The sequence below is a fragment of the Lissotriton vulgaris genome, chromosome 3_1, assembly GCF_964263255.1.
Source record: "Lissotriton vulgaris chromosome 3_1, aLisVul1.2, whole genome shotgun sequence".
Classification (NCBI taxonomy): domain Eukaryota; kingdom Metazoa; phylum Chordata; class Amphibia; order Caudata; family Salamandridae; genus Lissotriton; species Lissotriton vulgaris.
Genome location: NC_141689.1, coordinates 157,957,268 through 157,982,472, shown reverse-complemented (window position 1 = coordinate 157,982,472; position 25,205 = coordinate 157,957,268). Strand labels below are relative to the sequence as shown.

At 46.2% G+C, this 25,205-nt stretch overlaps 1 protein-coding gene across 4 annotated transcripts in view; it reads right to left on the bottom strand.

Annotated features, from left to right (window-relative positions):
• The window catches only part of ATOSB (atos homolog B), a 373,752-nt gene that overhangs the window by 9,243 nt on the left and 339,304 nt on the right, over positions 1-25,205 (bottom strand). For all 4 annotated transcript variants that reach the window (XM_086960246.1, XM_086960245.1, XM_086960248.1 and 1 more), the window contains one exon: positions 13,119-13,345. In XM_086960246.1, coding sequence (XP_086816372.1) covers positions 13,119-13,345 — 227 coding nt within the window. The remainder of the gene's footprint in view (positions 1-13,118; positions 13,346-25,205) is intronic.

The window sequence follows — 25,205 nt, the reverse complement described above, 5'->3', positions numbered from 1 at the left end:
ACTGGTAACAGCTAACAATACAGAGCACTTATACAGCAACTCACTAGAATTACTATTTATTATTATTATTTTTGACAACAATAGCGAAAGGAATGAAATAGTGATTTCTAAATTGGCACTACGCCTCCCACAAGTCATAGCACAGATGGCATTACAATGTTCTCCTATACAGAATAGGATTTACCCGTTATGTCGACAGGCGTTACACTAGTGTCATGAGATGGACCCGGGTTTAGATACAAGAATCTTTTTTTAGAAATGGCTATCACAAGCCGACATTGGAAACAGGGTTAAACCATTCCAGAGGCGTCCACGCTGCAAAAGAGTACATTTCCCAGCAATCCCTGGACGTATGACGTCATGACGCTACGCGTGATCGCTTTACAGAGTGACACGCAGGACAGCGCTCCATCCCTGCCTGGAGACGCCATTGCGCAGAAGCCTGGACAGCGCCAAGTGAGGAAGACATTCATCTTTTTGATTATAGTAACTCACATTTTGCTTTTTAAACAACGCTGTGATGTTTATGGCCAGTACACCCGTACTTCAATTTGTTGTTCACAGGTGGACAGGGGTCAGACCTCGACGAACCTGTGCTGATATGCACTAATAAACACAAGACCTGCCAACTGTTTGAATGAACGATTCCTCAATAACAAACTGGAGATCAGAGACAAGTGAAGGGTGCTTGCATACGGCACTATGAAGCGAATACGTAGTAACGGGATTCCCTCACTAATACTATTTTACTCTTGATACAATTGTAGCCGGATCACTCATTGTTTGACAGTATAAAATGCAAATGATTATTACAATAAGGATTACAAACAGTGCGTTTCTGCTGTCACAGTTACAGACTGATTTACTCTGCTTATATATTTTATTAGAGTCTTGACCTACACACCCCAACATCGGAGATACGAGTTCTATGTCAGGACCGGAGGCTCCGATTATGCTTCTCATTTCTTTGCTTTTTATTTCACTAGCCAATCAAAACACTTTATTCACAAAAAAACTACAAATCCCATGAGCACTCAGTGTCCATAACAACCATGGAGTATCATATAAAGGTCCCAACAGAGGTAACCACTTCCTCTTTCTTTGCTGCTCCGCAGCCAGTGAAGTGCCTCTTAGCATTACTACTTGCAATTTGTAGTGGTTGGTTTATAACTGTTTAATTGCGTTAGTTAACGCGCTGTACAGTACTGTCATAATACTATTATTTGCTCTGCAGTAGCTCTTATTGAGGCATATCTTACTGTATTTTTGCACGCTTTGCGCACGCAAAGGTTAAGCCCGTTGCAGGATTGGATTTTGATTGTCAGCGCAGCGGCTGCTTTCATCGCGCTTCTTGTTTTTCGCTTGTTTTCAGTTTTAGTGCTTGCGACCGAGATGCTTCGGCCTCCACTGCCGAGTGCGCCGCGCCTTTCGCAGTCACCTGTCGAGAGGGAGCCAGGGGATGAGGACTGCACGTCGCTCGATCGGGCAGTTCTTTTTCTATTGCTACGGGCGGGCGCAACCGCGTATGCGCAGTGGCCATTTTGAGCATAATCTTTCACCGCATCTCACAGCAGAGAACATGTAGCGGGAAAAAAGGCTCCAAATTCGAATCCAGGTTCAAATTCCATTTCAAAAGTGCCCGTTAGCAGCCCCAGCTTACGCCTGCTGTTGCACGAGTGCAGTGGGCTGTTAAACATTTGCATAGGCTTTGCCTAGAGAGGTTTTGGCAAGCCCTCCCTCCACAACTAAAGAAAGGTTTTGTTGCTATAGGCTTGCCTGGGGTTTTTACCTCTCCCCTGTGACTGTCCAGGTCCCAGACTTTGGTTAGAGGATTACTCCTCCCTGGAATAATTTAAAGATTAATTTATTTGCTTACCAGTGCTCCAATATGGCAGACTTTATGTATGAGGAGGAATACTATTATGAGGCTGAGCCTGCAGCCTCCTTGGAACAGGACCCGGTAGAGGCATTAGATGCTGGGGTCCAGAAATTGGTTAACACAGCTTTGGTCAAGGCTATTGACCCCTTGAAGAGTCATCTTAACAAGTATGCGCTGCAGCAGGGATGGATTCCCACTGCGCCTAATCCTTCTAAGCCTAACTCTGCGCAAGAGGCTAACCCACAAAGCTGATTTTGCAAAGCTTGCGGATTCATTGGCTAAAGATCAAGCTTCACCCACACAGGGTGACCCTTCTGACTCTCTCTACGGAGAGCCTAGCGATACGTCCTCCCACCAGGAGTCTGATGACCAGGAGGCAGCCGAGCCAACTGAGAAAAAGAAGAAAGAACACCATTTAGAGACCCCCTCTCAACACAAAGTCCTACATTTTGAGCTGGCTGATATCATCGATCCCAATTCGACAGCATGGCTCCCGTTGCAGGAGGTGGCGGACTATGTACAAGGACGTCAGGGCTTGACTGCGTCCGAATGCCCTAGACCAGATCTGGTGGCAAAGGTGGCTGATACCCGCGAGGTGGATCCCACCATGCTAACATATTTAAAGAATTACTCAAAAGACCCGAAAAAAGGCATTGACCGAGCTTGGCTGTCATGCCAAGACAAGCTTATGGACTTATCAGGCCCCATCACTAAGATTCGGGATAGGGTACAGAGCCAAGGAAACCGAGGCATCCATCGATCCGGACTAGCTTATCAGATGGGCACAAAGAGCCGTATGCCAGCTAGGCAACGCAAAATGTGCCATGTCTAGCGAAAGAAGACGACCCATCCTTCTCAAGCTAGACCATAAGCTTGCGGAATTGTCCACTGCAGAGACAGGACCCATCGCTCAGGGCCTCCTCTTTGGCCAGCCGTTCCTAAAGGAACTCACAAAATTTGTGGTGGCCTTATAAGGCACAGGAGTCATTGAAATGGGTCTTCCGTCTGGTTTTCAATCCGGCAGGACGATATAGAGGGCGGTCGTTCGGCCGAGGAAATCAAGGCGCCCCAAGAGGCCAATATCAACAACGGCGTGGAGGATATCAGGACACCAACTCCTTCTACCTCTCCAGAAGAGCACAGAATAGGTTCAGCAGGGGCAGATTCAACGGCAACCAGGCCAACCAGCACGACACCAGGAACTCAGGTGAGACTGCTTTTATATTCAGAGGTAATTTTGGGAGCACACATTCAGTTTTTTCTTCAGGTTTGGTGCACGATCTCACAAGATGCTTGGATCCTAGAGACCGTTCAGGGTTACAAGCTGGAGATGTACGACACCCCCATTCAGGTCCCGTTACCCCCTCCGATATATAAACACGATCAGAGTTTTATCACAGACGAGATCAATTCTCTAGTGCGGAACGGAGCCATCGCTCCAGTGCAACTCCACCCACGGGGCTTTGTCAGCAACGTGTTTATGATCCAAAAAAAAGGGGGTGGGTCCAGGTTAGTCCTAAATTTGAAGGAATTCAGTGGCTGGATAGTGTATCGCCACTTTAAGATGGAGGTCATCCATCTATTACGCGATCTCTTACAGGAACAAGATTCGATGGTGCGTCTGGATCTCAAAGACGCGTACCTATCTGTCCCTATTTACGCCCCTCATCGTCAGTTCCTCCAATTTGTCTGGCAAGGCGCGTGGTACGAGTACAAAGTCCTTCCCTTTGCGCTATATTTGGCACCATGGTGCTTCACAAAGCTTCTCTGCCCAGTGGTGGAATCCTTGAGAGCGCGCGCAGTACGGTTGATAGTCTACTTAGACAACATCATTATCATGGCGAGTTGTCCTCGACAAGTGGTCACTCATCTGGAATGGTCCATATCTCTCCTTCAGAGCTTAGGCTTTGTGGTTAATCCTCAGAAATCCAGCATGTTTCCCACGCAATCTATAGAATTTCTGGGGTTTCAGATAGATTTGCGGAGCTGCCAGCTGTTGCTTCAATCCCAAAAGATCAGAACCATCAAAAAGGATTTGCGGGTCATATTGAACAAACAAGTTGTGTCATTGAGGTCGGTGGCGCGGATTGTGGGGCTATTGGCCTCCTCGATACAAGCCATTTTCCCAGGCCCCCTTCAGTATCGGGCGCTCCAGCGTCTAAAGATCCAACATCGCCGCAAAGGCCTCGAATATGCAGAAAAGATTCCTCTCTCCGAAGAGGTGAGGTGGGAGATGCTGTGGTGGCTCGAGCACATGGAGTCATGGAACGGCAGAGCCATATTCGGGTCCAGTCCTGAGATTGCGATCAAATCGGATACCAGCCGCTGGGGCCCCACTTGCGGCTCGATATTCACTGGGGGTCGATGGTCACAACAAGAACTCTCCTTGTACATCAATTGCTTGGAGCTGCTGTCATGTTCTTTCGCAATTCGCAGTCTTTCACCCCAGAGGACAAATTGTTGCACTCTCTTACGAATGGAAAATATTTCGGTGGTTCGCTATGTCAACAAGCTGGGGGAACGAAATCCAGGATTCATGCGGAAACAGCCAAGGATTTTTGGCATTATTGCGTACTCCACAGAAACTCAGTAGTGGCAGAGTATCTCCCAGGACGAAACAACAAAGTGGCTGATTGGCACTCCCACTACCTTGGAGACTTCAGCGATTGGAGGCTCCATCCTCAAGTCTTTGTGCTCAAAACCTCTTATAGGGCCCGTGTCAACTAGACCTCTTAACCCGGCAATTACCGGAATTTTACAGTTGGCGTCTGGATCCGGAGGCAATAGCCTCGGACACATTGCCCCAGACTCTGAATTACGCGTTTTCGCCATTCATGATGATTCCCATAGTCTTGGCCCAGAATAGGCTCCAACAAACGGAATTAGTGCTTATCACCCCGTTGTGGAGGGCTCAAGCTTGGTTCCCGAAGGTTCTGCAACTGTCCTGTGCAGTACCCTTCCTTCTTCCACAGAGATGGAATCTGTTGTTAGACCCTCAGAAGTCTCCTCATCCATTGATAGAGTCAGGGCAGCTTCCTCTGGTGGCTTGGTGAGTTTCAGGGATCGCTGGGAGATCCCAGGACTTTCGAGAAATGCCCACAAGTTCATTAATGAGGCATGGTCGTCCAACACACATAAGCAATATTCATCTGCATGGAACAGATGGTGTAGCTGGTGTTCTCAACGGAACGCCGATCCCACTACAACGACTGTCTCCATGGTAGTGAATTTCCTGGCCTCACTAGCGTCATCTGGTTTAGCTTACAGAACTGTTAACAATTTTAGGATCCGCCATCTCGGCAGGACACGTTCAAATAGAGGTAAATCAGTTGGGGAGCTTTAGTCTGCAAACTACTTAGGGGTATTAGGAAGGTGAAACTCCCGCACCCTAAATACTCAGTCGTTTGGGATGTGTTTGTGGTTTTACGGTTTTTAGTGTCCTGGCCTGCCAACAAATACGTATCTCGAAAGCAACTTTCAGCGAAATTAGCCATGCTATTATGTCTGGTTTCCTGCAAGAGGGTTTCAGATATCCGCGCCCTTGATCTTGTGGGACGTCGGTTCTCTCCTGAAGGAGTAACCTTTACTATATCCAGACGGACCAAGGGTAATTCTACCTCGGTATCTCATCCGGCGTTCCCAGATAATTCTAAACTGTGTGTAGTTCAGTGTTTGAAAGCGTACGAGGTAAGTACTGCTGAATTCAGATCTGATATGAACGGTCAGTTGTTCATTGCTTTACAAAAGCATTTTCGCCCAGTGACCCCGGCCACCTTATCTAGGTGGGTGCATTGGCTCATGGAAGAAGCAGGCAATGATGTCTCAACATTTGGCGCCCATTCTGTGCGGGGTGCGATAGCATCCAAACCTTTCTCCTTGGGAATTAGTCTTGCTGATACAATGAATGCAGCTGATTGGTCAGCTGAATCTACATTTAAGACGCTTTACTATAAACCTGTCTTGGATGTGGCGTTAATAGTGGTGGCTCAGCTTTGAACAAGCATAATAGGAGCCTCCACTCCCGACATAGAATCAAAAATTTGAGAACATATGTGACAAGAATTTTCAATTCTATTAAGGACAACGGAGGCGAGGGTTATCCCACCCTGAGTTATGGTACTGTGGTCATGCATTATTGTTGATAATATGATTGTTAGAGTTATTACACTGTATAAGATGTTTCCCCCCTTGTGTCTGAATGGCATGATTAGGATCTCCATGGGGTTCGTAGTATTACGGAAATGTATCTCTGTTTCAGGTACAGATGGCAAATGAAAGATACAACGCTTCTATGTTGGTAGAGTTTAAAGGGTTGGTCCCTCTGGGGATATGTTGCGGTTGCCCACCGAATGCTGGAAGTTCATGGAATCGTCTTCACGTTCTGAGGATTCAAAGTTTATCTGTTTCATGCCTGGGTCGTGAAGGACTCTTCCGCCAGGGACAAAGTTTCATACTAATGTTGTGACTAAGTTCGTTTTAAGTATGCTGAGATCAAGCAAAGAAAGAGTATGTGGTTACCTCTGTTGGGACCTTTATATGATACACTCTATGGTTTTCATGGGCACTGAGTGTTCATGGGATTTGTATTTTTTTGTGAATAAAGTGTTTTGATTGGCTGCTGAAATAAACAAGCATTTGCAATGCAATAGGTCTCGCATTAGGAAAGTGTGAGCTATTGGTATTGTAAATGACACATTTTTTAAATATGTGTTGGCTTTGAAAATATATAAATTAATAGCATTGTTATTCACAAAGCCAATAGCTTACACTTTCCTAATGCGAGTCCTATTGGCTATGGCAATGCTCGTTGGTAGCAAGCAATGACAGTGCTGTTGTGGTGCTGAGTGATGATGTGGTTTGGCTGAGTGATGTGGTGGTGCCCCTGAGTGATGTGGTGGTGTCCCCGAGTGATGTGGTGGTGTCCCCGAGTGATGTGGTGGTGTCCCCGAGTGATGTGGTGGTGTCCCCGAGTGAAGTGGTGGTGCCCCCGAGTGATGTGGTGGTGCCCCCGAGTGATGGAGGGCGGAGTTGGAGGGTGGAGTTAGAGTTGGAGGGTGGAGTTAGAGTTGGAGGGTGGAGTTAGAGTTGGAGGGTGGAGTTAGAGTTGGAGGGTGGAGTTAGAGTTGGAGGGTGGAGTTAGAGTTGGAGGGTGGAGTTAGAGTTGGAGGGTGGAGTTAGAGTTGGAGGGTGGGGGTGGAGTTGAAGGGTGGAGTTAGAGTTGGAGGTTGGAGTTGAAGGGTGGAGGTTGGAGTTGAAGGGTGGAGTGGAAGGGTGGAGTTGAAGGGTGGAGTTGAAGGGTGGAGTTGAAGGGTGGAGTTGAAGGGTGGAGTTGAAGGGTGGAGTTGAAGGGTGGAGTTGAAGGGTGGAGTTGAAGGGTGGAGTTAGAGTTGGAGGTTGGAGTTGAAGGGTGGAGGTTGGAGTTGAAGGGTGGAGTTGAAGGGTGGAGTGGAAGGGTGGAGTTGAAGGGTGGAGTTGAAGGGTGGAGTTGAAGGGTGGAGTTGGAGGGTGGAGTTGGAGGGTGGAGTTGGAGGGTGGAGTTGGAGCGTGGAGTTGGAGGGTGGAGTTGGAGGGTGGAGTTGGAGGGTGGAGTTGGAGGGTGGAGTTGAAGGGTGGAGTTGAAGGGTGGAGTTGGAGTTGGAGGTTGGAGTTGAAGGGTGGAGTTAGAGTTGGAGGTTGGAGTTGAAGGGTGGAGTTAGAGTTGGAGGTTGGAGTTGAAGGGTGGAGTTGGACGGTGGAGCTGGAGGGTGGAGCTGGAGGGTGGAGCTGGAGTGTGGAGTTCTACGGAGAGCACGATGTCACACTGGGCAGATTTCTCGTTTGTTTTACTAATAGAATACACAGCACCGGATGTACACATCCCCGCCAACACGCACATTATCCATCCCGCCATATTCATCACATGTAAAGGCCTTCGCGTTTACAACGAACAGCATGCAAATTACTTTCTGTCATACCCAGTGGTGAAACTGGCTGCCTAATAATAGATAGAACTCAATAGCAGTACAAGAAAAGTTGAAAGAGACACGGCTGCGGGGCCGTGAAAGTGAAAGCGATGACACGGCTGCGCGGCCGTGAGACGCGCTCTGTGGTGGGGGTGGGGGAGGGGCAGTTGTGAGAGGCGCCATGAGCCATGACAAAAGGCAGGAATATAAATACTATTGACATAGATTACCTTAACCTTTTTTACATGCACTTTAAACAAAAGTCTAAACCAGACAAAGTCGATAGACTGAATCACCTTTATTCCTTCACTGTAATTAGCTTGAATGAAAACAAACATCAACAAAAAAACGAGACTGGTCGGGTTTCAAGTACCCGCACAAAATTGCTGCTATTTGAACGTTTTACTACGCTTTGATCCCCCGGGTGATGGTGTGAATGTCAAACTGAAAACCGATTCAGATTTCAGCCCCAGCTGGCTACACATTAAAAACAATATAAAAATGAAAGATGCCCGAGAAAACAAGTCGGAGCCACAACTGTCTGGACATGACGTTTGTGAGTGCTTCAGGAATAGTAAGGCACTAACAGCCATTCGAGTGGTGCACAAAAATGATTTAAAAAAAGCTCTGGCATTGCGCAGAGGGGGGCAGGGGAGAGCATTCCTTTGAAGTCTGAAGCTCTCGGCATTGCTGTAGCGGGTCTGATGCGATGATGCGACAAATGGTGGTTTGTGGCGTGGCGGGGGAGCGGAAGGGATTCCTTTGAAGTCTGATGCTTCTGATGCCTGGCTCGGGGAGCAAATGGGTGCCAGGCTGATGGGTTTGACGTGCACGCGCATCTCACATGAGTGAATCACATGAACTGGACGTAATCCGCGCTTGGTAGAGATTTTGTTTTGCCTACTATATACTCGCCTATTAATCCCTGCGGGATATATTAGGCGAGACCTAAAAAAGACAGGAGAGCAGATGAGTATAAAACTAGACGCGCGTGGGACCCATGGATGGCTGAACCCCATATTCAAGGGGTCCGCCCAAGGAAGTGTCGAGCACTGTGTAAAGAGGCGCCAATGAAGGGTTGAAGGAAAGCGAAAGTAGGCGGGTAGAATTACATTTCTAAAACGAAAATAGCCTTGTCTACGGAGAGGGCACCGAGGGGTTTATTACCCCCTCTGAAAGGGAAGCGCGTGGGCCTGCAGAGCAACAAATGTATAAAAAAACCCGGGTGAGGACGAAGGAAATAGGCAGTGTGTATCTGGGAGTAAGGGGAAGGTGGCAAGGGTGGTTCACATGTCGAATGGTGGCGAGAAAAAATGGTGCCCCCGCCAGGCCTGCAATTCTAACATTAATTAAATGTCTCTCGAATCAAGCAAAGCTGAAATCAAAACAGAACAAGGTTTGGAATAACGTGCTGCACAAGTGTTGCATGAACATCGCCAAAACGGAAAAAACCCTCTCCTGCTACAACTTTGAGCAAGTCTACGTGGCGGGCCAATTATAGATTAAACGATCCCACCAATCAGGCCAAGCTGAACAAAGAAACATGCAAAACTATAAAAAGGTGCCGCACTGTGATTGTGTGGGGAACTAAAAAGACTGGGAAGTACTCGGCGTCTTAGGCGTGACAATGAAGTAGCGTTGAATGCCGAACGAGACCATGGAGCTAGAAATAGGACAATCAGGAATATGCAACAGTCCCCATAGTGGCTATCCTAATTGTTATAAACGCAGGAATGAGACAAAAATATGGCAAAGTAAAAAGCTGTACATTCGAGACGGCTAATGCTAAAAACTAAATCAAGGTTAATAAACTCTAATGTATAATGGTGTTGTCGGCCAAGTATATGAAAAGAAGGCCTGGCAACCATGTATGCCAATATGCGCATGTGACGTGCCCCAAGTGAAACAAGCTCTCGGCATTGCTGTGACGGGGGAGTCCGACAGGGGGGGGGGGGCTTTGAAGTCTGACAGGGGGGGGGGCCTTTCAAGTGATGCGAGCGGCTTCTTTTCAAGTCGGATGGGGGGAGCAGGGGAGCGAGCGAGTGGGAGGGAACGAGCATATGGGGTGTGAGTGAGAAGTGAGGCCGAGCGGCAGGGGAGCAGCTTGGGAGCGCATTCCATTGAAGTGTGATGCAAGGCTGATGGGTTTGACGTGCACGCGCATCTCACACAAGTGCATCACATGAACTGGACGTAATCCGCAGTTGGTAGAGATTTTGTTTTGCCTACTATATTACTATATACTCGCCTATTAATCCCTGCGGGATATAATAGACGAGACCTAAAAAGCAAAGAGATTAGAAGTATAATCCTCGCCTCCGTTGTCCTTAATAGAATTCAAAATTCTTCAAATGACCCTTTTGTTAAGATACAGGTATGAGCATTAGTGTGCACCACCAGTTTGCACTGCAGTATGCCCAAAATTTCCACTTCACTCGAGTGTTCAGCACTGTGTTTGCGCAGCTGCTCAAAATGTCAATTGTCTCTTTTCAGACCTACATTTCAGATGATTGAAGCGGTTACCCGACATCATTGACACACAACCAATGCAGGGAGTACATAAGAAATCTATTACTTTGATCTTACTATTTTCAGCAGAGGGTGACTTCAGTCCTGATGAATGCCACCGACAACTACTTAAATGGTTGAATAGACAGAAACATGTTGACCTTGGCTAGGGGGTTGAACTATTCCCTCCCACATTATTTTTATTCTTCTATGCATATTACCCTCACACCAGATATACCAGTCGAGTGGTATAGCAAAGTATCCATAACAGCTGGCATCAAGCTCCATCGGAAAGGGGCCAGGAGGGTGAGGGTTTCCATCCTTAAATTCGTGAAGGTTTTCACATACTGTAACTGGGATTTTGTAGTACCCTTCTGTACTCATCTGAGGCAGTCAATACTTGTATTGATATACCTACCACTGTGGCAGGCATCAACAGGTTTGTTTTTTAATCTCCCCTTACCTTCAGAAATTAAGGTGCTGAGAATGTTATGCCATTTGGCTACAGAATGGAAAATCTTACTTACCTATAACAATCAGTTTGCAGTAATGTAGATTTACAAACTGCACACCCTCCTGCCATGTAGTAGTGGGGTCAGATATTGCAAGTTGGATTTGAGGGAACGTAAGATCTTTGCCCTGAAATGCAGGTGTGCACATCTGGCGGCAGAGTCCTGACATTTTGTGTTTCACCTTGGGGCAAATGGGTCAGCTGCTGATGTTCTCCAACATGGAGAAATGTTTATTTCTTATTTGAGTTGGTTGAGGACTGCTGCATCTCCAAAGACATTGTCCACCCCAATAGGTGTTCAGCAAGGCGTTGATATCTAATGAAAATTCACACAATGCTGAATTTTTGGCACAATTGAGTGAGTCCCCTATGTTTTTGTATGCAATACATAGTAGTCCTATTGTCTGTGCAAATTAATCCAAAGTTGTGTTGAATTCTTGTCTGAAAAGCTCTTCGTACTAATCGATTCTAAAAAATTTTATAAACAGACTAGTGACCACCTGTATATCAGGACAAATGTAGACCCTTCTAAATCCATCAAACCATGTAAGAAATCTAATTGTGAGTATGGATTATAATATCTCCCTTAGGGGCACAGTTAATTAAATTACCAAAGAATCTTTTTTACGTTGAATTTACCCTTACCTAGTTAATCCTCAAGTTGAACAAGCAACAACCTTCAGGCTAGAACTCTCCCATCTGGGCTAAGCTAAGAGTGTTTACCTTGTGAACCTTTTCCACTTGATTCCTTCCTTCAAAATGAGTTTCACTGGTGAAAGCCCATTTCAGGCAGGTTTAAGACTCAAATTATGTTAGAATAAGAATAATTGACTACACAATTAAAAACCCGAGAACATTTAAAACCTGGCTCTTGCCACACACACACTTCTTTTGAAACAGGCAACTCCAGTTATATACATATATATATAAAAAGAGAAAGGTATTTGCAAGTGTGAAAGCATAATGCTGAGGTTTTAAAAAACCTAATGCTTTCTTTGCAGCCATCACCAAATGCTGTGAAGATTCCAGCCTGAAGCAGCACATGACAAGGATATAGACCCTACAGGGTTATGTTTTCAATAAATCATTGAGGTTGTAGGCATGACAGGTTATTCAGGCAGTGTGAATAGCCTTAAATAAAATGTAATTAAATAAAGTAGAAACAATGCTGGCGGGGGCTGAGGGTCAGGAAGGGGCGGGTTGCATATTGAGCCGCTGCAAGAAGCACAGGTGAAAGCAGGCTGATGGAGACAGTCCGACCCTCAGAAGGATGCCACGGCGACTACAGCCATGTTTGCATCCCATAAAGCCATGTTTTGAATCTGGGTTTAGCACTAAGGAAGAAGACTAGCCGTAGAGGAGAGACTAAACATACCATTCAGCTCCCAGTGAAAACCCTTCAGCAGTGCACTGGTCAGAAACCAATCGTATCCTGGCCCTCCCAGGAGTACTAGGGAAGAACAGAGTCAGGGGCAAGGCCGGTGCAAACCAGCACTGAACAGCGGATGCCCACAGTAGAGAATTCTTTAGAAGCCGCCGCGGTATACTGAGTCGATGACTCAAGACGCCAGAGTCAGTCCCCTCAGGGTTATCAGGTGGGGATAGCCCTCAGTTAAAAAGGCCTCTGATAAATGGTTTAAACTCTCCAATCAATTCTGGGCAGAATGAAATGAGAGTAAGTGCTACAGTGAAGAAACGTGGTCACCAATATGGAAGTAGTATTTAGTCAAACTGATAGGAACCAACATCATCATGGTTCACTCAAACACACATCACATATGAACATGCACTTCACCTTATCCTTTCCCCTTTTTTGATAGGCACAGAGCCTTTGCCGAAACTGACCAGCTCTCCCCTCACAGGCTTTAAACAAGAATTCTGCACTTCTGAAGTTCTCACGTCAAATAAACATCCATCAGAGTTTAATATTCCAAAAGCTTTAGTTTTCCAACTGAAATAAATCTCTCCTCGAATTACATGAGAAATGTTACTTACCTGTCAAATCAGCTCTTAAGCTGCACAGGGTCTCTGTATAGATCAAGGCTCGAGTATTCCAGCCATGTGTCCGCTGGTGGCTCCACAGCACATCCTGACCGAGGAAAGTTAGGTGAAAGTTCTGTGGAGTTTGGGTGTAGATGCACTGTGGCTGACAGGCTGCAGAACTTCTAATCAGGCTTTGCAGCACCTCGACTCCTACTGCGTCTTCTGCTGGCGCATGCACTTACTGTGGCTCCGCCCATCTGCCACTTTTTTGGAGCCTTCCCTGGAAATTACCCACCTTAGGTGCATTAGGTAGCAGAGGATCCTCCTTCCCTTCTCCTTTGTGCTAGTCCCTGCGTCACTGCTACTGCAGCCATTGTGCCCTTCACTGCTTCCCTCTTCTTCCTCGACTGGCACGAGGAAGATCCGATGGCGTAGGAAGGTCACATGGTTGGAGGGCATGTCCTTGAAGTCATATGTCACTAGAAACATCTTCACCACAGTTTTGTTTGGATTAAATAAGGTCTGAGAATCAAAAACAAATGGTAAATTTACATCATTATACATATTCCATCAATTAGGAAAAACTACTAGTTTGTACATTCTTTTAGCCACATATTGATAATCCAAAACGTAAGACATAAAGGCAAAACCAGACTAACTTATATCTGTTCTTCCACTCAAGAAAGACAGAAAACAACTTTTTCTTGGGGTGTCTAGAGAAACAGGACTCCCCACTTGCTCATATTCAGTACCCATTCCTTATTGTTGGCACTCACTCTATCAGGTTAAATTCTACTGTGTATTATGCTCTCCCTTTGATTGCTCTCATGGCTCAAATACTTAATACGCCACTGATGCTGAAATATATGGACATGAGTAGAACAAGTTACTTACCTGTAATACAGGCTTGCACACTATATTCAGTATAGATTCACATATTACATATAACCATATTCTAGTGGTTAGGCTTAAATTGTTAACTTGTTTTTTCTCAACTTGTGTAGGAAAACCATAGATTAAAAGGGGAGAGGAGTTGACTTAATGGCTAGGGTGGTTGACCTCGAATCTGGGGAATCGGGTTTGAGTCTCGACAAACACGCTGAACATCCTGTGATTGTGGGCAAATCACTTAATCTCCCAGTGCCTAATAAAAATGAATGTGTCCTTGTGTAATGCAACTGGTGCTATGTAAAGCACTCTGATACCCGATTCGGGTCAAGTTCGTGCTATATAAAACTCTGTAAAAAAAAAAAAGCTTAGTTATAGTTAGGAAAATGTATTTTCACTATACAAACCAAGTTTAAACTACACAACCTTCAAAAAATTCAAAGTTATAGTTATAACTTCAATTTACAATTTATTACCATCTTCAAATTATTATAATTAGTGGACCTTATTACACACACTTTTCAGCCTACTAACCAGACAACACTAACTATAACTCACCACTCTACCATGCACTGTGTTCTCATAAATAATGATACTCCACTGCACAACACTACAATGTACAAGACTCTCTGCCACTCTATAGCATGACACTCCATTTGACAATACTAAACTATATGACACTCAACTCCACTCTTTTCGACTACACTCTATGCCACTCTTCGACACTACTCAGTGACGCTTCACTCCACCACACTCCATTTCATGATACTTCAGTCAATAACACTCCACTGTACAAAACTCATCTCTACTGTTCGACAGACCACGTTACTCTACAACACACCACTACACTGTGTGATACTCTGCTCCACAATGCAACACACACGCCACTCCACTGTATAGCACTTTACTCCACTGTATGCTACACCACTCCACTCGACTCCATTCTACAATACTTCACTCTACGACACTACACTCTGACATGCCTTCAATGTACTGTACTACCCTCCACTTTACAACACTCAATTCAACGGTAAAACCACAGTGCGATTTAAAACACAGTTTTATTAAAAAACAAAAACCATTAACATACAATGAAAAAACCAAAGGTTAAGGATAAATTATAGTTAGAAATACCTTATGTATACTTTCTATACAAACCAAACAAAGTACACAAACATTACATTTTGTAAAGTTATAATTATAACTCCAATTTACACCTCCTGACTGGCGCCACCCGCACCTCGGGGCGTGGCGCCCTTAGTGGCATCTCGGGCGAGAGCCTGTCTGCTTTCTATTTTCTGTAGGTGGACGGAAGTGAGGCCCGGGTCCTGCTGACGTGAAGCATCTATAAAAGCTGCGGGAGAGGTCAGGAAACCCTCTTTGTCCCTTCCAGCAACTCCTGAAGCGGCAAACCAGCAGCGAATTTCCAGGGTTTCCGATTTCTATGAAAGCTGGTTAGTAGGCTGCTTCGGGGGTCAGGGAGGGGCCTCATAGCGTAGCCGTATTGAGTCACTGTGGAGAGTGGAAGCGCGGTTTCTTGGTGTCAAAGTTTTTAATTCCAGACGCAGTGGGTGGAGAGCATTGCGGGCACGAGTTTTAACTGAGGCCACAAATGGTTTGTGTGTACCCGATGCCTGGGGAGGTGGCGCGTGGGCGGCATTGTGTAAATTAATGGCAGGATGCTCATCGCAGAGGGTCGGAACAACAGACTTTCGCACTAAAGGTCATGAAGGGCAGTCCGGAGCTTAACGAGTTGCGGAGAATAAAGGTACGGATGGGCGCGGGGTTTGGTCCGCGATTTCTTGGCATCAAGGTCTGTAATCCAAGTAACCAAATGCCCCGGGTTGAGTGCCTTGCGTGCGCGGGGTTTAACTAAGTGAATACATGATTTTGTGTACCAGATGCCTGGGGGAGGTTTGGCGCGTGGCGGTTGCATACATTAATGAGATAAGGTAAATCTTGGCTCTAGGATAGGAAATATCCCGGGGGAGCGCGATATAGAGGTCGAGTAGGCGGCCGGGGAAAATGAGGAACAGATTAATTTCCACGTTTGATGATTTATTTCATGGGGCTTGGGTTTACGTTCAGGCCTAGGCGTGGGAACAGCGGATGTTGCCGTAAATTCATCCAGCTGGATATTGCTGAGGGGGAGGGGCATCAGCATCAATAGGGAGAAGCATGGCCGAGGAGCCTACCATGTGCGTAGCCATGGATCCGTCGACGATTGCGCCCGCAAATAACTTATGGACAACTAGGGGGGGATTGAGTCTTATGGCTGGGTTTTAACTATCCTTGATATGGGGTAACATTATCGCCGAGTACAATGTATGTGAAGTTCCCCCCTGTATCAGCAATCTGATTAATGCTGTGTTGTCTCTCCTCCGGTCTGTGTTTGCGGTAGGTGGTGAAGGGAGATGGGTCACCGAGCAAGATCCGGACCTCCCTCGAGCAGCTGAATGATCGCTGTATGGATTTGTACGCTGGTGGCACCAACGGGGAGTACGAAAAGGGATGAATGGCCTGTTTGGCGGAAGTGAGGTCTGCATTCCTTATACTAACTGAGGCGGTTAGCATAAGGAATGCAGGTGGAGAAGGGTTGTTGCTTTAGTTTTCAGCATACAGGGGGGCCAAGGATTGGTGAGTCCGAACAATTCATTTTTTCTTACGGAGGTTAGGTGAAATCACAGGGATAAAATAAGGTGAACATGAGAGAGGTAATACTTGGTATAGATGAAGCATGATATTGTCGGCAACACTTAACAGATGGGTAGTAAGGTGCGGGGCCTGCAGTTGTTTGTCAGGGGTTAGTCGGTCTCCATGCAGAAGAAAGGTGCATTTCAGACTTTGAAGCAGGAGCAAACAGGGGCAGCACAATTAACAAGCTGTTGTCTTCTAAGGGCAGTGATTTTTTTTATTGATGGCATTACCAGGGTAAAGGTTACATATTCCCACATCCACTTTAACCTTGGTTGGCCAGGCGGCTGGAGGGGGGAACTGGGTGTAAGAACTCAATGGCAGAAGTGACTGAGGTCCGATAGTACGCAATTACGCTTCGGGGTCGGCCCATCGCTCTTCACCGGACCGAGAACGGTGGGCAGGGGTTTTCCTGTCCTCGCTTTAGAGAAGTGGAGATGCAGGGGTTCCACTGGTGGCATTAAGGGACACAGCACTGTTTAGAAGATCAAAGTTTTGCACCTGTTCTACCATATGGTACACACTGCATCTCACCAAGAGGTGGCTGTTCGTCCGGGTTATGTTTTCATGGCAGCGTTAGTCCCAGATAATAAATTACACCGAGTACGTAAGGTCTTTCAACCTCCTGAGCCATAAAGCATAGTTAGTTTGAGCACAATTGTATGCGCTTATGGCTACAGTAACAAAGTTTTACGCTGTTAAGGAGCGACATCTGCGAAATAGGTCGTGGAGTAGCGGCTAGTGTGATAACCTTTGCATTAAAAAAAACCATTTAGAAATTGTGATTTTGGGATGTGTCATGGTGCAGAGCTGATGGGAGTGTCAGACGATACACGAAAGGTGAAACTGATCTGTTAGGGTGTAGTCCTAGAGAGATCCGAAGCACTGCGTATGCAGCGGAGATATTTGTATTGAATTAACAATCCAAACAAAAGGAATGAGTACATAATGTGTCTCTGGTACAATCCTGTTGAAGCTGTAACTATTCTCTACACATACCACTCCTGTTCAAGTGAAAGGTAACTGATGGCAACACTCAGCTTAATTTTATGGAGAGACCTTTCACGGAATACACATGTGCGCCACCTGCTTTGGACTTCTCCGGACACTGAAGAAGGTTCTTCCCTTGCTCCCAATGGAGGCAAAACAAATAGCCATACAGGGCATAATACAATCACGCCTGGACTCGAATAACGTCCTTTATCTGGGAGCCCCAGAGTACACATTGAATAAACTACAACTGGTACAGAACTGTGCGGCCCGTACCCTACTGCAAATTCCCCGCAGAACCCTAGTCAGGGAGGCACTGACCAGACTTCACTGGCTGCCAGTACGAAAAAGAGTCACCTACAAAGCAATGTGTATCGCCCACCAGGCCTTTTGGGACTCGGGCCCCAAAATCTTGCGTAGCCTAGTTAGCCAATATCACCCAGGTAGAGACCTACGCTCTAGTCAGGCTTTTCTGGCAACAGTCCCCAGAATTAAAAGGACCAGAGCAGGCGGAAGAATGTTCACCTTCAACGCCTCAAAAATCTGGAACTCCCTTCCCCTTCACCTGAGATCTAATCCTAACCTTACCTCCTTCCGCAAGCAACTTAAAACACATCTGTTCAAATCCCCGTAATCACTTCAGCCCCCTCCCCCTCCTCCCAGTTCTGCCAGCCTCACTACACCTCCTTCTGGTTCCATTTAGCGCTTGGACGCCCCAGGGCAGCAATCGGGCTGTACAAATTCATTTTCATTCATTCAATTCAGGGGGGTGAAGGCACAAGGAAAATCATTTCGCCCATCAGTGAGCCATCCTTTTTAAGTAAAAATACATTCCCAGCTCGAAATGCAGATATCGTTAGCCACTCATGAATTTGAAATTACTGCAGGCGGAGGCGATATCCAGGAAAACAGCTACTAGATTACCGCTTGGTATCCCTGCAATCCTCTTCTGTTTAAGACCACAAGTAGGAAGCTTCTTTCGGTTCGGTTGTAGTATGGGGGTTAGACCACCATTTTGTCAGCTTGACTCTAAGGTGTTGTATCTTGATACCTGAATCTGTGACACAACTGTATCTTAGCAGCTGATAAAAACAGAACTGTCGTGGTGTCACAACTGCAAACGTCACTAAGATGTCAGGGCGATATTTATAATATTTCAGCAATGTATGACATGAAAGTAAACAACAGTGTACTGTTGCAATGACGTCACAATTGCCAGCTTGAAATTCATAACCATTCTTGGCTTTGTCAGTTAAGGAAAGAGACACTGGTTCACAGAGTTACTCATTGTTCCACAAAACACTACATTTCTGGCACGTGTGGGAGTTCTACCAGCTGATAAACATTTGGGGCCCTGCATGTAAAGGGCTGGCTACACATTTTGTACCCATCCTGCAGATCACACAAATGCAAGCTTCACAAATGACACTGGTAGGTTGAGCTTGGTCTGGCCGAAGTCACATATTAACAAGTGCAAGCTTCACAAATGACACTGGTAGGTTGAGCTTGGTCTGGCCGAAGTCACATATTAACAAGTGCAAGCTTCACAAATGACACTGGTAGGTTGAGCTTGGTCTGGCCGAAGTCACACATTACTGTACTCACACCTTATGGTGTGGTCCATGGGTGTTATGTGCATACACATTAGCTCACCCCATCCAGGGGGTTCACGTGAGGTAACATAGCAAGCTAATTGGGTTGGGGGGTGATCGGGTCCCAGCATGTCTTTCCTGGTGAGTCGGCATGTACACCATCATGAACATAAGTCTTAAATATGGTTCTGTTTATGGGAGGGCGGCATCACCAGAGGAGGTGATTCAGGTAGACCCAGTTGCATTACATCCTGCAAGATGCCCCTGACAAGACTTTGTTTCTTCCGTGCATGGATCAAATTCATGCTGAGTTACATTTGATAATCAGGGAGGAGGATCTCAGGAGGGTATGTAACGTTCTCCCACATGTGTATGTTATGGTTGGCAATGGTGTAAGTTCAAAAGGCTAAGGAATGATACTAACTCAGACTTGTGGGTCACTTGTTAGGTACGGTGGGACAATGATAGGAACAGCAGTAGGGTATCAATAAGGCAACGAAAGCATAGGGGGCTGCCTCATGTTGGACACTGGCATAATCTTGTGTGGTGTCCGGCGGGAGCTACAAACGCAGCTGGTCTCTATGAAGCACAGACAGAGAAGGATAGCAGGAGCAGAAATCTCAGCTGCGAACCTTTTGCTGCAGTATTAGGTATTTGCAAATCGGGGGATTAGGGTCTTAATTTAATCAGGATAGCAGGAAAGGTTCAGGTTGGGCTCTGGGGGGGGGGGGCTACAAATCTTTTCCTAAAGAAAAGGGGTATTTAAAACGCTATTATCAGTTGGGCCATTAAGGCAGTGTATCCAACACAGCAAGGCGGTTTTCCGTTACAATGGAAGATAAAGGCATCCAATAAATGGTAGCGCAGAGGCAGTAATTTCATGGGTGATTGAGTTTCAACATCCCGGGATGGGGCAGGGCAGGCTGTGCTCACAAATCTGAAGGAACGCCTTGACCACAGGAGGTCTATCTGGCCTTCACCAGCAGGGGGGGGGGGGGGGGGGATTTGGTTTTCAGTGGTATTCCAAGTAATCTGGTCCGGCCACTCATCCCTTAGGTTCTCTAAATGGGCAAACAGGGTAAACACAATACGGTGCTCCGCTGAAACTAGCGGGTGATTTAGGAAGGCATATAGGGCAAGAGATATGCAAGGCACCACTGGGTGCAGCATTTTAAAACTAATACCATCATAACATGGCGGTCGGTTGCCTCCTCTTTAAGGTTAGGGTCCGGGTCAGGATATCACAGGCTATAGAGAAGCAAATGGTCGTGACAGCAACAAGTACATGGAATAGCACAAGGAGCTGCTCGGCTATCAGTACAAGCTTAGTACATCTGTCTTCTTTGTGCAGGACGAGGTAGATGGGAGGCAACCGGGATTTCGTTGAGCAGGAAGAGATTTATCTGGCCCCCAGGCACTTGGTCATGTTATGGGTAAGGGATGAATGGGGTATCAGAGACCTGGAGGGTACGAATCGAGATGGGTTATGGTGAGGTAGAGGTTAGTCACGGGCAATGGTTATTAACAGCACAGAGGCGGTACCTGAGGCCTTAGCTTGTTCTCTCGGTACCAACCAGGCCCCACCCGCAAAGGGCGGAGGTGGCACACGGTTTGCAGTTAGTGGCCTTACCTGCATAGCTTATTGCATGGCACCCCTCGCTGGGTCCCTATCATTTCTTGTAAGGTTGCCCTATATATGGGCAGGGCCATATTCGGAAGACGCTGGATATCATATAGAGTGAGGTGTATGCCAACAATACTCAGGTGCTTCCCAGAGGGGGGCAGGATCATAGGGATTGGACCCCAATTCACACGGGCAGGCATTAATAAGCTGACCCTGATAACTTAAGGAGCCATAGTGGTCGGATGGGGGCATCGGTCCAATGAAAGGCCTGAGTTATTTGTCAAAACCAGTTCAGTGCCCATTGCAGTAGGGTCGGTTGGTCTAGCGGTAGGAGGGGGAGGGCCAGTGAGCTCCTCGCCCTGTGGCGGTGTCCCGGGCAAGAAATGGAGTGGACTCCTGTTGTTGCATGGACTGTCTGACCCTGGAACAGGGCGAGCTTTCAATGTGGGCTCCAGGCTGGCGGGAGGGAGGACTGACCTGCTGGTGGTCCTGGACTCTCCGGCCCTACCTGAGATGCCCGGGTGTGTATTAAAGACGTTGTGGGGTATCCGGTGGTCCGGAACCCTGGTGTGGGCAAGACGTTAAGCGGTGCCCTGGTGTTAAGTGCCTCCGGGATGGAGGACTGGAAAGTTACAGAGTTACTGCTGATAAACAGTGCAAGTTGGGGCCTGCTGGCACAGCAAGCACAGAGGGTTTGATTCTGGAATGAAAAGACAATCTGCTGCTGGATGGAGCCTACCTCTTCGGGGCTACATTACCTGTGGTTGTTTTACCTATGCTTGAATAAAATGTCCAGCGTGTTGACAATGAACAAATTAAAGAATAATACTTTAAGGTGTAATAAAGACTACGCCATGAAGACTAACTATCGGCCTGATGTCTCTCTGTGGTGCTAGATGATGGGGAGGGTCAAGGGATATCTCACTGGGGTGAGTCGCACGATGCATGCCCACTATGACTGGCGCCACCCGCACCTCGGGGCGTGGCGCCCTTAGTGGCATCTCGGGCGAGAGCCAGTCTGCTTTCTATTTTCTGTAGGTGGACGGAAGTGAGGCCTGGGTCCTGCTGACGTCAGGCATCTATAAAAGCTGCGGGAGAGGTCAGGAAACCCTCTTTGTCCCTTCCAGCAACTCCTGAAGCGGCAAACCAGCAGCGAATTTCCCACCCACCCATCCCTAATGTTAAGGAAAAGGACTGGCAGTGTCCCGGGCAAGAAATGGAGTGGACTCCTGTTGTTGCATGGACTGTCTGACCCTGGAATAGGGTGAACTTTCAATGTGGGCTCCAGGCTGGCGGGAGGGAGGACTGACCTGCTGGTGGTCCTGGACTCTCCGGCCCTACCTGAGATGCCCGGGTGTGTATTAAAGAAGTTGTGTACCTTCAAACATTGTCTTGTCACCTCACTGGCCAAACGACATTAACTATAACTGATGCCTTTTCCATGCACTGTTTATACCCTTGCATACTAAAGCACTTGTAGCATGTGAAATGATAGCATTCAAAACAACACTTATAACTTCTCAAATTACATTATTTGCCACAACACATGCACAGTAGAAAGCAAGTTATAGTTAGTGTTGTCTGTTTAGGGAGCTGAAGTGTGTAACTAGGTATGCTACGTATAATAACTCAAAGGTGGGGGATGAATTGTAAATGACAGTTGTAACTACAACTTTACAATTTTTAAAGTTTGTATGGTTTAAACTTGGTCTGTATAGAGGAAATTAGTTTTCCTAACTATAACCAAGGTTTAAGCTTTGTTTTTTTCATTGAATTTCTTTGTTAATTTTTTTTTAATGAAAATGTGTTTCAAATCGTAGACTCCAGTGTCGTACATAGAGAGTCATGTTGAGTGTTGTACAGTACAGTGAAGGAGAGTGTTGTAAAGTCTATTGTCATAGACTGGAATACTGTAGATTGGAATTGATTGAAAAAGGGTAAAGTGAAGTAGCGTATTGCACTGTGTAGTAAAGTGTTACACAGAATAGTGGCATCAAGTATCGTAGACTGGAGCAGCAAGTTTGAAAGTGGAATGGTGTGTCGAACAGTAGAGTAGGGTGTCATGGACTGTCAGAGTGGATTAGTGTGTTTTAGAGTGAAGTAGGATGAAGTAGAGTGTCAGAGTGGAGATTTGTCAAGTGTAATGCCGTAGGGTATAGTGGAGAAGAGTGTCTTATAGTGGAGTGCTGTGTCATTTAGTGGAGGGACGTATTGTAGAAAGAAGTTGATTAGGGTATCATACTTTGTAGTACAGTGGTGTAGAGTGGATGGTCACAGAGTAGAGTAGATTGTCAAGAGTGGCATACAGTGTAGTACAGTGTTGTAGAGTAGCATAAAGTGGCGTAGAGTGTCGGCTAGTGGAGTGGCACAGAGTGAAGTATAGTTTAGTGGTGTAGAGTGGGATAAAGTGCAATAGAGTGGAGTATAGTGGAGTACAATAGAGTGGGGCAGTGTAGAGTGGAATAAGGTGTCATAGAATGGAGTGGCATGTCGTACACTACAGTGGCGTGGAGTGCAGTAGAGTGGAGTGGCATAGCATACAGTTGAGTAAAGTGTCATTAACTGGAGTACCTTGTTGTACAGCAGAGTAGCGGGGTTGCGTATAGTACTGGAAAGTGAAATAGACTGGAGTAGAGTAGCATAGAGTAGAGTTGCATAGAGTACCGAAGAGTGTGAAACAGTGGAGCTGTGTAGAGAGGATTCGTCCCCTTAACCAACAGAGCGCAAGGAGGCGCATTTGCAAGGTGGCGAAAAGGTGACAACTTTTTATTTATTCACAGAGAGCGGCTGCATGGCCCCCCTTGATTTTGGCCCTAAGGACCCCATCCCCCGGGTCCAAGCCTATTTTGAATAGGTGGAGGTACTCTACCCCCACCCCTCCCCCCCCTTCCAAGGCCAATTTCAGCACCTGGGACCGGCATTAAAAAAAATATATATAAACTAAATGGGGGGGGGTCGGGGGAGAAGAGGGGTTTGTCGAGCGGCACTCCATCCTCCGGGACTCTGAATCTTTTTTTAAAAAAATTACGTACTTGGGTTGAGGCAAGAACAACCTGCACACACAGGTCCGGACTTGAATGGTACTTCTTTTTCAATTCTTTATTATGATGATCCACAACAGATTAAAAATCCAGAATTACATGCGATTTTTTCTTTTAGCCAACGCGTTTCGTCTCATGAATGAGACTTCTTCAGGGCTCATAGAGTTGTCTTTGTCAATAATAGTGCAAACAATGGTAGTTCCTTTATCATAGTAGACGTGACGAGCATCAATGATTGAGCGGCACCTGATTGATGCTCGTCACGTTCCTGGCTACCATGCCTTCTTTGTTGACACAAGACACAGAATATGACTGACAGAATATCTAACAATCTACTATGATAAAGGAACTACCATTGTTTGCACTATTATTGACAAAGACAGCTCTATGAGCCCTGAAGAAGTCTCATTCATGAGACGAAACGTGTTGGCTAACAGAAAAAATCGCATGTAATTCTGGATTTTTAATCTGTTGTGGATCATCATAATAAAGAATTGAAAAACAAGTACCATTCAAGTCCGGACCTGTGTTTTAGGAGACTGATTTCTTGACTCATTTGAGGACATTAGAGACTGTTTAAAAAAACATTTCCTTGATGGGTGCTATTTCCATATTTCTTGCTGTCTTTTAAAAAAATTGTAAAAAAAAAAAAATAATAATGGGGAAGGGCTGCGCCGCCCCCCACCGGGCTGTAGAGTAAGGTAAAGTCTTGTACATATAAAGTGGTGGAGAGTGTCTTACAATGGAGTGGCATAGAGCTGAGTGACGTAGAGCTGAATGGCGTACACTGTAGTGGAATAGCATACAGTGGAATAGTGTTGAGTGGAGTGTAGAAGAGAGGAGAGGCAGAGTGGAATAGAATGGAGTGGCGTAGTGTGGAGTAGGATACAGTGGGTTTGAGTAGGGTGGGATACAGTTGAGGAAATGGGTTATATATTGGAGTGGTGTCTCATACAGTAGAGTGGAGTGCTGTTTCATACAATATTGGAAACTGTTGTAGATTGTTGTACAATAGAGTGTGTGGGCATAGAGGTGAGTGCACATTTGGACAGTGGAGTGTAAGGGGACAAAGTAGAGTGGAATAGAGTCTTGTAGAATGGAGTTATATAGAGGGGAGTAGAGTACACTGCAATGGTATAAAGTGAGGTAGCGTACAGTAGAGTGACAAAGTGGAATAGCGTGGAGTACCATAGATTGGAGTGTTGTGCAGTGGTAGTAGTAGCATAAAGTGTAGTAGCGTACAGTAGAGTGGTGTAAAGCCTAATAGCATATAGTGTAGTATCATACAGTGGAGTGCTGTACAATGAAGAAGTTTAGACTTGAGTGGGGTATTGTGGGGTGAGTTAGAGTGTGATAGCATACAGTGGAGTGGGATGAAGTGGAATACCATACAGTAAAGGGGCAAAAGATTGCAGTCACAAACAGTGTAACAGCGTAGAATGCAGTGACGTACAGTGGAATAGCATTGAGTGGAGTGGCGCAGAGTGGAATAGAAGAGTGTAGTGGCATACAGTCTAGTGGCATACAGTGAAATGGCAGAGTCGAATGGCATA